This window comes from Equus przewalskii, chromosome 3 (genome assembly GCF_037783145.1).
Source record: "Equus przewalskii isolate Varuska chromosome 3, EquPr2, whole genome shotgun sequence".
Taxonomy (NCBI): domain Eukaryota; kingdom Metazoa; phylum Chordata; class Mammalia; order Perissodactyla; family Equidae; genus Equus; species Equus przewalskii.
This window is the reverse complement of record NC_091833.1, coordinates 61,841-77,201: the sequence shown is the minus strand read 5'-3', so window position 1 is coordinate 77,201 and position 15,361 is coordinate 61,841. Positions and strand designations below refer to the sequence as shown.

General features: G+C 38.6%; 2 protein-coding genes across 10 annotated transcripts in view; one reads left to right on the top strand and one right to left on the bottom strand.

The window, feature by feature from the left end:
- The window catches only part of MYLK3 (myosin light chain kinase 3), a 76,063-nt gene that overhangs the window by 43,140 nt on the left and 17,562 nt on the right, over positions 1–15,361 (top strand). For all 9 annotated transcript variants that reach the window (XM_070613531.1, XM_070613532.1, XM_070613533.1 and 6 more), the window contains exons 7-8: positions 2–111; positions 1,072–1,213. In XM_070613531.1, coding sequence (XP_070469632.1) covers positions 2–111; positions 1,072–1,213 — 252 coding nt within the window. The remainder of the gene's footprint in view (position 1; positions 112–1,071; positions 1,214–15,361) is intronic.
- On the bottom strand, positions 11,452–12,809 carry LOC139082425 (ras-related protein Rap-1A). Its single transcript, XM_070613544.1, has one exon. It carries the CDS (start codon positions 12,734–12,736, stop codon positions 12,182–12,184), a length of 555 nt encoding a protein of 184 aa, XP_070469645.1. The 5' UTR covers positions 12,737–12,809; the 3' UTR covers positions 11,452–12,181.

Here is a 15,361-nt window from a genome sequence, read left to right as displayed (position 1 = left end):
GGAGGATGTGAAGAATGAAATCAACATCATGAACCAGCTCAGCCATGTGAACCTGATCCAGCTCTATGACGCCTTTGAGAGCAAGAATAGCTTTACCCTCATCATGGAGTAGTGAGTCTCTTGGGAGGTGGGGCAGTGGCTCTGCAGGCGGGCCAGGGCTCAGGGCTGGGGCTTGGAGATGGGATCTGAGGCAGAACTCTCCTTTTCCTTTCCCTCTCTGGGACATCCAGGGAATCTCATCGCCTTCTCTGCTTGACCTCCAATATGGAGCGTGGAGGACAAAACCATTTGTCACAAATCAGGGGCCAGTGAACCTAATTTGACCTGCAGATGTATGCTAGTTTGGCCAACACAATTTTCAGTAATTTGATTTATTAAACAGTTGGAAATTGGGAAATTTCACTTTAAAACCTAGATGTCTGGCTCTCTTGAAAATATAAAACATCTAGTAACACTGGACCTGCATTTCCAGCTGGAAACAGTGTCCTGGAGCTCATAGTGCCTGACTGTTACAGACAGGCCAACCGGTCTCCCATTTGCCCCAGTCCCCACCACTCCCAACTACCCCTGACACTGAGGCCAAGGGCTCAGGGGACATTTATTTTTGTGCTTGTGTTGCTATTTTCCTTCTGGTAGGGCTGAGGAGAGTGAAACGTTTGTCATTCATTTCTCCATCAAAAGTAGAAAAACAGAAGACAGGCTAAGGGCTGTGTGTTTAAGAATACTTTTGTTTCACATCTGGTCTGATTTGCCCGTTGGAGTTCTTGCTTGTAGGTACTAAGTGGCTCCTGTAGGCCACTGAGTTTACAGCCTTGGCCTAGAGTACCCAGAGTGAGCTTGGCTTATCAGCACTGAAGACAATCCCAGTCTTCCCTTTGGCTCATTACTCCCTTTTTACCATCCACACTGAGCTGAGAATGGGCCAGAGCAAGAGTCCCCGTAAGACCTTAGATGGCAGTGCACCCTTGGGCTCGCCTGGATTGGCCTCCTTTGGCCCCTGGCGATAAGAGTGGACAAGACTTCTGAGAGCCTTGCTCAGTCCAGTGCCTTCCTTTCCCTTTGCCCTGGCAGTGTGGATGGGGGTGAACTCTTTGACCGGATCACAGACGAGAAGTACCACCTGACTGAACTGGATGTGGTCTTATTCACCAAGCAGATCTGCGAGGGCGTGCATTACCTCCACCAGCACTACATCCTGCACCTGGACCTCAAGGTCAGGCTCTGCCCTGGGCATGTGGCGGGTGGGCCCCTGGATGTCTGAGCCTCTGCTGCTCTCTCATCTTCGAGAGCTCTAGCGACAGACAATCCTGGCTTTCTGACACTTCCTAGTTCTGGAGTCGAGGGCAGGCAAGTCGTGCTGCTTCTCTGAGCCTCAGTTCTTCCATCTGTAAAATGTGGATAACTGTACCTCTTTAAGTGTTATTTCAAGATTAAATGATATAATGATCTTTTTTTCTTTAAAAATATCTTTAAGATTAGTTTTTAAAAAACTCAAATAGGGGCCGGCCTGGTGGTGTAGTGGTTGAGTTCGCGCACTCTGCTTCGGCGGCCCGGGGGTTTGCAGCTTGGTATCCCAGGCGCAGACCGCTCGTCAAGCCACACTGTGGGGGCGTCCCACATGAAATAAAGGAAGATTGACAGCAGATGTTAGCTCAGGACCAATCTTCCTTACACAGACACGAAAAACAAACCAAAATAGGAACACATGACTGTGGTAAGAAATATAGACAATATGAAATGTATAAAATACACAGGAAAAGTTCTTCCCTCCCCATCTCTACTGAGTGGGCTTCTCCATCAGCAATTTAGCAGGACACAAAGGGGACCGTACTGTGCATCTTGTTTTTAAACTTGCCTTTTTGGGCTAACTGTACATTGTACACATCTTTTCTCACTCCCTTTAAGGGCTCTGTGATATTCCACTGAATGAATGTGTGACACTTTCTTTTGTCTACTTGACACAAAGTAAGCACTTGATATGTGACAACTGTTTCTTCTTTTTTTTTTTAATACATGGGTTTATTTCTGGGCTCTCTATAATGTTCCATTTATCTGCATGTCTGTTTTTATGCCAATACCATATTGTTTTGATTACTAGCTTTATAATATAGTTTGAAGTCAGGAAGTGGGATGCCTCCAGATTTGTTCTTCTTTCTCAAAATTGCTTTGGCTGTTCACCGTCTTCTGTGGTTCCATACGAATTTTAGGATTGTTTGTTCTATTTCTGTGTAAAATGCCACTGGAATTTTGATCAGGATTGCCTTGAATCTGTAGATTGCTTTGGGTAGTGTGGACATTTTCACGATGTTAATTCTTCCAGTCCATGAGCACGGAATGTCTTTCCATTTATTTAGATCTCCTTCAATTTCTTTCATTAATTTCTTTTAGTTTTCGGTGTACAAACCTTTCACCAACTTGGTTAAATTTATTCCTAAGTATTTCATTCTTTTTGATCAATTGTAAAGGAAATTGTTTTCTTAATTTCTCTTTCTGTTGTTTCTTGTTGGTGTATAGAAATGCAACTGATTTTTGTATATTGCTTTTGTATCCTAAAAATTTACTGAATTTGATTATAAGTTCTAACAGTTTTTTGGTGGGGTCTTTAAAGTTTTCTATATATTATATCATGTCGTCTGCAAATAGTGACAGTTTTACTTCTTCCTTTCCAATTTAGATTCTTTTTCTTGCTTAATTGCTCTGGCTAGGACTTTCGATACTATGTTGAATAAAAGTGGTGAGAGTGGGCATCCTTGGTCCTGATCTTAGAGGATAAGCTTCCAGCTCTTCACTGCTGAGTGTGTTATCTGTGGGCTTGTCATCCATGCGCCTTATTATGTTGAGGTATGTTCCCTCCAGACCCAGTTTATTGAGGGGTTTTTTTTTTTATCATGAAATGCATGTTGGCTTTTGTTGAGTGCTTTTTCTGCATCTATTGAGATGATCATATGATTTTTATTCTTCATTTTGTTAATGTAGTGTATCACATTGATTTATTTGCATATGTTGAACCATCTTTGCATCCCTGGAATAAATCCCACTGGATCATGGTGTATGATCGTTTTATGTATTGTTGAATTTGGTTTGCTAACATTTTGTTGAGGATTTTTGCATATAGATTTGTCAGGGATATTGACTTGTAATTTTCTTTTCTTGTAATGTCCTTGTCTGGTTTTGGTATTAGAGTAATGCTGGCCTTGTAAAATGAGTTTGGAGGTATTCTCACTTCTTATTTTTTGGAAGAGTTTGAGAAGGATTGGTATTAATTTTTCTTTAAATGTTTGGTACAATTCACCAGTGAAATCACCTGGTCCTAGACTTTTGTTTTTTGGGAGTTTTTTTTTTTTTTTAAAGATTTTTATTTTTTCCTTTTTCTCCCCAAAGCCCCCCAGTACGTAGTTGTCTATTCTTCGTTGTGGGTCCTTCTGGTTGTGGCATGTGGGACGCTGCCTCAGCGTGGTCTGACGAGCAGTGCCATGTCCGCACCCAGGATTTGAACCAACGAAACACTGGGCTGCCTGCAGCGGAGCGTGCGAACTTAAACACTCGGCCACGGGGCCAGCCCCTGTTTTTTGGGAGATTTTTGATTACTGATTCAATCTCCTTATTAGTAATTGGTCTGTTCAGATTTTCTATTTCTTCATTATTCAGTCTGGGCAAGTTGTATGTTTCTAGGAATTCATCCATTTCTTCTCAGTTGTCCAATTTGTTGGCATACAATTGTTCGCAGTAGTCTGTTATGATCCTTTGTGTTCATGTGCTATCAGTTGGAACGTCTCCTCTTTTGTTTCTAATAGCATTTGAGTCCTCTCTCTTTTGTTCTTGGTAAGTCTAGCTATAGATTTGTCTATTTTGGTTATGTTTTAAAATTTTTTTCCCAGTTTTAGTGAGATATAGTTGACATATAACATTCTATTAGTTTAAGGTGTACAACGTAACGATATATGTATATTGCAAAGTGATTATCACAGTAAGTTTAATTAATATACATCACCTCACATGGTTAGTTTTTTTTCTTGTGATGAGAACTTTTCAGATCTCTGTCTTAGCAACTTTCACATATACAATACAGTGTTGTTAACTATAGTCACCATGTTGTACATTACATCCCCAGAACTTATCTGTTTTATGACTGAAAGTTTGTACCTTTTGACCTCCTTCACCCATTTCCCTCTTTCTGACAACCAACAATTTGTTCTCTGTTTCTATGAGTTCTGTTTTTTCAGATTCCACATATGACTGAGATCACATAGTAAGTGTCTTTCTCCACCGGACTTATTTCACTTAGAATAACTTCCTCAAGGTCCATCCTTGTTGTTGCAAATAGCAGGATTTCCTTATTTTTTATGGCTGAATAATATTCCATTGTATATAAATACCACATTTTCTTTATCCATTCGTCCATCGATGAACACTTAGATGGTTTCCATGTCTTGGCTATTGCAAATAAAGGTGTATTGAACATGAGAGTGCAGATATCTCTTCAAGATAGTGAATTGATTTCCTTCAGATATATACCCAGACTGGAATTGGTGGATCATATGGTAGTTCTATTTTTAATTTTTTGAGGAACTTCTATAGTTTTCCATAGTGGCTGCACCAATTTACATTTCCACCAACAGTGCACAAGGTTCCATTTTTTCCACATCCATGTCAGCACTTGTTATCTCTTATCTTTTTGATGATAGCCATTCTAACAAATGTGAGGTGACACTTCATTGTGGTATTGTTTTGCATTGCAGCTGTTTCTGTGATTTTTCTACTCTGCTGGGACAACAGGAGGGTATGTCCTTAACCCCTTTCAAGAATTTCAGTGGCTCCTCACAGAAGATGGGAAGTAGGTTGGCTGGGCCTATGTGTGTACACATTGCTCCTTCTGACCATCTTTCCTGATTGATATCAGATGATAAAGTTGAGGTAGTCAGAGAAATGGTAGAGATGATGGGGAATTGGCCTCAAGCTTCCCCTGCTCACTAGAGCTAATACCAGGGCTTCTGGACCGGTTGCTTGTAAGTTGAGCAGTTAGGGGAAGCCTGGAATTCTGCTCTGTGGTTCCGGGTCAAGAAACAGCCTTTGGGGCAACTCCTGTAACCCTGCAACAGGAGGCAGTCATTGCCAAGGTCCATTTCTCAGTCTGAAGCAGAGCCGGTGTTAGTTCAGCCCCTTCCTGGATGTGAGATCTTGCATAAGTTGCTTGATCTTATTGATTGATCTTGCATAAGCTCATCAATTGCAAAATGGGGAATTATAACACCCATCTCCTAGGGAGGCTGTGTGAATTCAAATATGCAGAAATTGCTCCAGAGTTGTGTTGTTAAACACAGTAGCCACTAGCCACTTGTGGCTACTAAGTACTTGAAATGTGGCTAGTATCACTGAGGAATTGTATTTTAAATTAATTGGAAAACTTTTAAGTATAGTTAGAACAACTTTAATATGTGAATTGACTTTTAAATTATAAATTTCATGAAATCTAAACATAAATAATTCATGAATTCTAAATACATCTACAATATTTCTGATGAAAATTTAGTGTCCGGATTGAGATGTGCTGGAGATGTGAAATACACACTGAAATTCAGACACTTATGAAAAAAGAATGGAAAATATCTCATCAGTATTTTTTATATTGATAACCTATTGACATGATAATATTTTGGATATATTCAGTTAAATAAAATATTAAGATTAAGTTTTTGAAAATACTTTGAGATGAATGAAAATGAGAATCTAACGTACCGAAAGTTATAGGATATATCTAAACCAGGAATGAAATTTGTAGCTGCAAAACTTTATATTGAAAAAGAAGAAAGATCTTAAATCAATAATCTAATACTCCACTTTAATAAACTAAAAAAGAAGAGCAAGTTAAACTCAAAGCAACCAGAAGGAAATAACAAAGAGTAGAGCAGAAGTAAACAAAAGAGAGAACAGAAAGACAGAGAAAAATCAATGAAACCAAAAGTTGGTTCTTTGAAAAGATCAATAAATTGTCAAATCTTTAGCTATATTGAACAAGAGAAAAAAAAGACTCAAATTACTAAAATCAGGACTGAAAGAGGGAACATCACTACCAGCCTTACAGAGTTAAACAAAGATTATAAGGGAATACTATGAAAAATTGTGTGCCAACAAGTTAGATAACCTAGATAAAATGGAAAAATTTCTAAAAAGACACAAACTGCTGAAAACTGACTCAAGAAGAAATAGAAAATCTGAATAGATGTATAACAAGTAAAGCATTGGAATAAGTATCAAAAACTACCCACAAAGAAGAGTAGGCCCATATGGCTTCATTGGTGAATTCTACCAAATGTTTAAAGAATTCACACTAATCCTTCACAAACCCTTCTAAAAAGTAGAAGAGAAAGAGGTACTTTCCAAATCGTTTTATGAGGTTGGTCTTGTCCTGATACCAAAGCCAGACAAAGCCATCACCAGAAAACCATCAATATCCCTTATGAATATAGATGCAAAAGTTCTCAATTAAATATTAACAAACTGAATTTAGAAACATCCAAAAAGGATTATACACATCACACAGTGGGATTCATCCCAAGAATGCAAGGTTGGTTTAACATATGAAAATCAATCAATGTAATCTGCCGTATTGAAAAAATAAAGGACAAAATCACATGATCATTTCAACAGATGCAGGAAAAGCCTTTAACAAAATTGAAAAACTTTTCATGATGAAAACACTATTGTCCATTTTGTTACTAGGTATCGAAGAGAACTTCCTCGACCTGATAAAGGCCATCTATGAAAAATCAACAGTTAACCTAATAGTTCACAGTAAAAGGTTGAATGTTTTCCCCTTAAGATCAGGAACAAGACAAGGATGTCTGCTCTTGCCACTTTTGCTATTAAACGTTGTACTTGAGGTTCTAACCAGGGCAATTAGGCAAGAAAAAAAATAAAAGACACCCAGATTGGAAAGGAAGAAGTAAAAGTCTTTCCATTCATAGATGACATGATCTTATATATAGAAAATCCTAAGGAGTATGGGGGGAAACTATTAGAATTAATAAATGAATTCAGCAAGTTTGCAAGATATAAGACAAATATAGGATGTCAGCAACATGGCAGCGTGAGCTCACCCGGGACTCTCTCCCCTCCAAATTACAACCAAAAAGAGCAACTGCTTTCCAACCAAAAAAAAAAAAAAAAATCCTAATAACAGAAATCGTCAGAGACCCACAGCAGCCAAATGATGGAGGGTGGAGAGGATGGAGCCGCCCTTGCAGGAGCTGGAACAGGGTAAGAGAGAACTTTGCTCCTGCCCCTAGAGACTGGGATCACTGCTGCTGGTGAGGGAAGGAGCGGGGGAGGGGCCGCGCTTCTGGGGATCATCCAGGACTCCCACTGCCAGTGCAGCAGAAACCCTCTAATGGGGGAAAGCTTTCGTGTGGGCGACCCCATCAAGCTGGGGCCCCAGGAAACCAGAGAGCAAGAGCTGATCTGAATCCAGGTCGGTGGACAAGAGAAAGTGTCCCTCCTCCCCCAACCCATGCTGCGCACTGCCATCGCAGCTGATGGTGGAGGGCTCAGAACACATGGCTCTCGAACCCCATCTAGTGGCGATAGGCTGTAACTGCAACAGAATAATAGCATCATGTGCAAAAACTGCTCCTCTACCATCCTGCAATTTCTAAAAGCTCTAGACCAGAAGGAAAACAATAAAAACACAGAAGTAGGTCCTGAGGACTTGAAAATAGGTAAACTAAGTGAAGATGAGTTCAAAATAGCTCTCCTCAAAATATTCAATGAGGTAAAGGGAAATATAGAGAAACAAGTCAACGAGTTCTGGAGTTACGTCACAAAAGAGATTGAAACTATAAAGAAGAATCAATCAGAAATACTAGAGATGAAAAATACAATGAATCCGATAAAACAGAATACGGATTCCCTGAATGCACGTGTAGACACCATAGAGGAGAAAATTAGCATAATCGAAGATAGACAGGCTGAATGGCTCCAGACAGAGGAAGAAAGAGAACTAAGAATTTTAAAAACTGAAGAAAATCTCCAAGAAATAGCTGACTCAATGAGAAGACGTAACTTAAGAATCATCGGAATTCCTGAGGGTGTGGAAAAGGAAAATGGAGCAGAAAGTGTGCTCAACGAAATGATAGAAGAGAACTTCCCAAATCTAGGGATTAAGAGAGAAATGTGTGTGGAAGCTTTCAGATCTCCTAGATTTGTCAATGTAAAAAGACCTACTGCAAGGCATATAGTAGTAAAAATGGCAAAAGTGAATGACAAAGAAACAATACTCAGGGCAGCAAGGCAGAAGAAAATAACCTACAAAGGAACCCCTATCAGGCTTTCAGTGGATTTCTCTACAGAAACCTTACAAGCTAGGAGAGATTGGAGTGCCATATTCAAAACTTTAAGGGATAAAAATCTTCAGCCAAGGATACTCTATCCAGCAAAAATATCCTTCCGATATGAGGGAGAAATTAAATCCTTTCCAGACAAACAAAAGCTGAGGGACTTTGTAACCAAAAGTCCTCCACAACAAGAAATCCTCAAGAAGGCTCTCATACCTGAAAAAAGAAAAAAAGGGAGAAAAGGGTCACAAAACACACAGTAGGGAGACAAATAGATAGAATCGGAATAGGATAGCAAATATTCAACTATAGCATTAGGATAAAGGGAAGGAAATCACCAAAGCAAAGACAATCTTATCACTCTAACCACAAACTCACAACACAAGTTGGAATAAAAGGTGAGAATAACAATTTAGGAGGGGAGGAGGAAAGGGACTGAATCAGTTTAGGCTAAGGAAGTAAGAGACCACCAGAAAATGGACTGTGTTATACACGAGATTCTGAATACAAACTTCAGGATAGCCACTAAAGTAAAAAACAGAACAGAGACACAAAACATAAATAAGGAAAAATCTAAGAAACCCAGCATAAGAAATTGCAGAAGTCAATGGGTAGGCTAAAACACACAGGACGAGAAACAAAAGAAGCACAGGAAAACCTGAAAACAAGCAACAGAAGGACAGCATTAAGCCCTCATGCATCAGTACTCACCCTCAATGTAAACGGATTGAACTCTCCAATAAAAAGACACACAGTGGCAAAATGGATTAAAGACCAAGATCCACCAATTTGTTGCCTCCAGTAAACACACCTCAGCTCCAAGGACAAACACAGGCTCAGAGTGAAGGGGTGGAAGTCAATATTCCAAGCTAATAGCAAACGAAAGAAAGCAGGTGTCACAATATATATCAGACAAAACAGATTTCAAGATGAGGCAGGTAAAGAGACACGTAGAGGGCCAATACATAATGATCAAACGGACACTTCATCAAGAAGAAATAACACTTATAAATGTCTATGCACCCAACACAGAAGCACCAAAGTTCATAAAGCAACTATTAACAAACCTAAAAGAAGATATCAAAAATAACACAATAATAGTAGGGGACCTCAACACCCCACTCACATCAATGGACAGATCATCCACACAGAAAATCAACAAGGAAACAGTGGAGCTAAACAAAAAGCTAAAACAGTTGGACTTAATAGACTCATATAGAACACTTCACCCAAAAACAGCAGACTACACGTTCTTCTCAAGCATGCATAGAACATTCTCAAGGATAGACCATATGTTTGGAAACAAGGCAAGCCTCTACAAATTTAAAAAAATTGAAATAATAACAAGCATCTTCTCAGATCATAGTGCTATAAGGCTAGAAATTAATTACAAGAAAAAAGCTGAGAAAGGCACAAAGATGTGGAGACTAAACAATATGCTATTGAACAAGCAATGGATCATTGAAGAAATTAAAGAAGAAATCAAAAAGTACCTGGAGACAAATGAAAATGATAACATGCCATACCAACTCATATGGGATACAGCAAAAGCTGTATTAAGAGGAAAATTCATCGCAATACAGGCACATCTTAACAAACAGGAAAAATCCCAAATAAGCAATCTTAAACTACACCTAACTGAATTAGAGAAAGAAGAACAAAGTCCAAAGTCAGCAGAAGGAGAGAAATAATAAAAATCAGAGCAGAAATAAATGCTATTGAAACAAAAAAGGCAGTAGAAAGGATCAATGAAAGAAAGAGCTGGTTCTTTGAGAAGATAAATAAAATTGATAAACCCCTAGCCAGATTTATAAAGAAAAAAAGGGAGAAAGCTCAAATAAACAAAATTAGAAATGAAAGAGGAGAAATAACAACAGACTCCGCAGAAACACAACGGATTATAAGAGAATACTACGAAAAACTATATGCCAGCAAAATGGACAACCTAGAGTGAATGGATAAATTCTTGGACTCCTACAGCATCCCAAAGCTTAGTCAAGAAGAAGCAGACAATTTGAACAGACCAATCACAAGGAAACAGATTGAAACAGCAATCAAAAGCATCCCAAAGAATAAAACCCCAGGACCAGACAGCTTTCCTGGGGAATCCTACCAAACTTTCAGAGAAGATTTAATACCTATCCTTTTCAAGCTATTCCAAAAAAGTAGGGAGGATGGAACACTTCCTAACACATTCTATGAGGCCAACATCACGCTGATACCAAAGCCTGACAAGGACACCACGAAAAAAGAGAACTACAGGCCAATATTGCTGATGAACATAGATGCAGAAATTCTAAACAAAATTTTGGCAACCAGAATTCAGCAATTCATCAAAAGGATCATACATCATGATCAAGTGGGATTCATACCAGGGACACAGAGATGGTTCAACATCGCAAATCACTCAACGTGATACACCACATCAACAAACTGAGGAATAAAAACCACATGATCATCTCAATAGATGCAGAGAAAGCATTTGACAAGATCCAACAGCCATTTATGATAAAAACTCTGAACAAAATGGGCATAGAAGGGAACTACCTCAACATAATAAAGGCCATAGATGACAAACCCACAGCCAACATCATACTCAATGGGCAAAAACTGAGCACCATCCCCCTGAAAACAGGAACGAGATAAGGATGCCCTCTATCACCACTCTTATTTAACATAGTACTGGAGGTTTTGGCCAGAGCAATTAGGCAAGAAAAAGGAATAAAAGGAATCCAAACAGGGAGGGAAGAAGTGAAACTGTCGCTGTTTGCAGATGACATGATCTTATATATAGAAAACCCCAAAGAATCCATTGGAAAACTTTTAGAATTAATCAACAACTACAGCAAAGATGCAGGGTATAAAATCAATTTACATAAATCAGTAGCATTTCTATATTCTAATTACGAACTAACAGAAAACGAACTCAAGAACACAATACCATTCACAGTCACAACAAAAAGAATAAAATACCTCGGGGTGAATTTAACTAAGGAAGTGAAAGACCTATATAATGAAAATTACAAGGCCTTTCTGAGAGAATTGGATGGCGACATAAACAGATGGAAAGACATTCCATGTACATGGATTGGAAGAATAAACACAGTTAAAATGTCCATTCTTTTTTTTTTGAAAATGTACTAAAATTTAATCATCCATAAAAGCTGTAATTTAATCTGAAAGTAAAACACAAGAAGCAATATTAGAGTTGGTTTAGTATATTATATATTTTAGCTTTGAAAGCCATAGAAATCAGTTATCCCAGTTTTTTTCCTATAAAAGACCCATTTTTCCAAAGCATTATGCACAAACAATTTTAATTAGAATATAATGACAGAATGATATTTCATAATTTTTTAAATATAAAATGAAGTCAATGACTCAAAAAAGTTATCTGCTGCAATGAGTTTGAGGGGAAATTTCATAATCTATATCATTACAGATATAAAGTATAATGCTTCCACTTTTTAGTGCTTGACAGGGAGGAATCATGATAAAAAGGTCAATATGAAATCATTTGATTATAGTAGCAATATCTAACATTTGAAATGCATCCATGCTCTTTTGTATAATCATATTAGAGTCAAGTATATTTATTTTCACATCTGTTATAACTGCTATTGCAAAGGAGAAATACTATTGTCTTATTTTCCAAGAGATATACACAGAGTAATTTTTTTCTCCAGGGAAATTGTGCAAACCAATATAAGATCTAAATTCTTCACATAATATATAAAACAGGAGAAGCCTCTTCAGATTTATTTTTTGAAGTCTGGAATGCTGGCACTTCCCAATTAGGCAACAGTTCTTCATTCCTGTAATCTGGCTCAGAGCTGCTGCTTACTGTGGGTCTAAAGCAGCAGACATGTTTTCTTTCTAGGCTTCTTCTTTTCCACTGGTGTTTTTCTATTTATCTGTCTGACCAGGTCATAAAATATCTCATTAACGTTGATCTTTGACTTTGCAGAAGATTCTAAAAAGGCACAGTTACACCACTGTCGTGCTAAATTCTGACCCTGTTCTTTGCCAACTACTCGCTCATCTTCCAGGTCACATTTATTGCCAACCAAAATCATTGGAACATCTTCTGTATCCTTAACCCGTAAAATCTGTTCCCTCAGGTCTTGTAAGTCATTAAATGTGGACTGAGCTGTAATAGAATATACTAGTGCAAACCCTTGGCCATTCTTCATATACAAATCCCTCATTGCTGTAAATTGCTCTGTTCCTGCTGTATCCAGGATTTCGAGCATACACTGTTGGCAATCTACTTCAACTTGCTTTCTGTAGGAATCTTCTATCGTTGGGTCATATTTTTCAACAAAAATTCCCTGAACAAACTGAACTGTCAGAGCAGACTTCCCCACGCCTCCTGAACCAAGGACCACTAGCTTGTACTCACGCATGATGTAGTCTGTTTAAATACTGACAATCCCCCCGGTCCGGCGCCTCCTCCACCTCCTCCTCCTCCTCCTCCTCCTCCTCCCTCCTCTCGGACGTGGCTCCTGCTCTGGCTCTGCGCGGCGACGGCGGCGGCGGCTAAAATGTCCATTCTACCTAAAGCAATCTTCAGATTCAGTGCAATGCCTATCAGAATCCCAAAGACATTCTTTACAGAAATAGGGCAAAGAATCCTAAAATTCATATGGGGCAACAAAAGACCCCGAATTTCTAAAGCAATCCTGAGAAAAAAGAACACAGCTGGAGGCATCACAATCCCTGACTTCAAAACATACTACAAAGCTACAGTAATCAAAACAGCATGGTACTGGTACAAAAACAGGTGCACAGATCAATGGAACAGAACTGAAAGCCCAGAAATAAAACTACACATCTATGGACAGCTAATCTTTGACAAAGGAGCTGAGGGCCTACAATGGAGAAAAGAAAGTCTCTTCAACAAATGGTGCTGGGAAAACTGGACAGCCACATGGAAAAGAATGAAAATTGACCATTCTTTTTCACCATTCACCAAAATAAACTCAAAATGGATCAAAGACCATCAAAGACATCAAATTTGAGACCTGAAACCATAAGGTTTCTAGAAGAAAATGTAGGCAGTACACTCTTTGACATCAGTATTAAAAGGATCTTTTCAGACACCATGTCTTCTCAGACAAGGGAAACAACAGAAAGAATAAACAAACGGGACTTCATCAGACTAAAGAGCTTCTTCAAGGCAAGGGAAAACAGGATTGAAACAAAAAAACAACCCACTAACTGAGAAAAAATATTTGCAAGTCATACATCCGACAAAGGCTTAATATCCCTGATATATAAAGAACTCACACAACTGAACAATAAAAAATTAAACAACCCGATCAAAAAATGGGCAGGAGACATGAACAGACATTTCTTGAAAGAAGATATACGGATGGCCAATAGGCACATCAAAAGATGCTCATCATCGCTGATCATCAGGGAAATGCAAATCAAAACTACACTAAGATATCACCTTACACCCATTAGAATGACAAAAATATCTAAAACAAATAGTAACAAATGTTGGAGGGGTTGTGGAGAAAAAGGAACCCTCAGACACTGCTGGTGGGAATGCAAACTGGTGCAGCTACTATGGAAAACAGTATGGAGATTCCTCAAAAAATTAAAAATAGAACTACCATATGATCCAGCCATCCCACTACTGGGTATTTATCCAAAGAGCTTGAAGTCAGCAATTCCAAACGTCCCATGCACCCCAATGTTCATTGCAGCATTATTTACAATAGCCAAGATGTGGAAGCAACCTAAGTGCCCATCAACAGATGATTGGATAAAGAAGATGTGGTGTATATATATAGAATGGAATACTACTCAGCCATAAAAAAGAACAAAGTCGTCCCATTTGCAACAACATGGATGGACCTTTAGGGAATTGTGTTAAGTGAAATAAGCCAGATAGAGAAGGACAATCTCTGTATGACTCCACTCATATGAGGAATTTAAACCTGTGGACAAAGAGAACAGATTAGTGGCTACCAGGGGAAAGGTGCGGTGGGGGGTGGGCACAAAGGGTGAAGGGGTGCACCTACAACACGACTGACAGACAATAATGTACAACTGAAATTTCACAAGATTGTAACCTATCATTAACTCAATAAAAAAAGACAAATATAAAAAAATCAATTATATTTCCATACAGTAGCAATCAACAATCTGTAAAAGAAATTAAGGAAACAATTTCATTTACAACAGTATCAAAAGGAACAAAATACTTAAGAATACATTTAATAGAAGTGCAAACATTATTCTTTACAAACTACGAAAATTGTTGAAAGAATTTAAAGAAGACCTAAGTATATTGAAAGACATCCCACAGTCATGGATTGGAAGAGTAAATATTGTTAAGATGGCAATACTCCCCAACTTGATCTACAGATTTCTTTTTTTCTTTTCTTTTCTTTCTTTTTTGCTGAAGAACATACGCCCTGAGCTAACATCTGCTGCCAGTCTTCCTCTTTTTGTATCTGGGCCACTGCCACAGTGTGGCCACTGACAGACAAGTGCTGTAGGTCCGCACCTGGGAACTGAACCCAGGCCACCGAAGTGGAGTGTGCCAAACTTAACCACTAGGCCACCAGGGCTAGCCCTGAACTACAGATTTAATGCAATCTCTATCAAAATCACAGCTGGCTTCTTTGCAGAACTTAATGATCTGATCGTAAAATTCAGATGGAAATTCAAGGGATCTAGAATAGGAAACACATCTTGAAAAAGAAGAACAAAGTTGAGGACTCATCTTTCCCAATTTCAAAACTGACTACTAAGCTACAGAAATCACGACTGTTATTGATCTAAGGATAGATGGATAGAGCAATGGAATACAATTGAGAATCCAGAGATAAACCCTTGCGTTTGTGGTCAATTGATTTTTGAAAACAGTGCCATGATAATTCAATGGGGGAAAGAATAGTCTTTTCAACAAATGGTGCTGAGATGCTGTGCTTCTATCCACATGCGGAAGACTAAAGTGGGGTGTCTGCGTCACACTATATACAAAAATTAATTCAAAATGGGTTATAGATGTAAAT

Excerpts from the sequence above, each read along its gene's own strand:
- LOC139082425 (XM_070613544.1), bottom strand. The coding sequence starts at position 12,736 with ATGCGTGAGTACAAGCTAGTGGTCCTTGGTTCAGGAGGCGTGGGGAAG.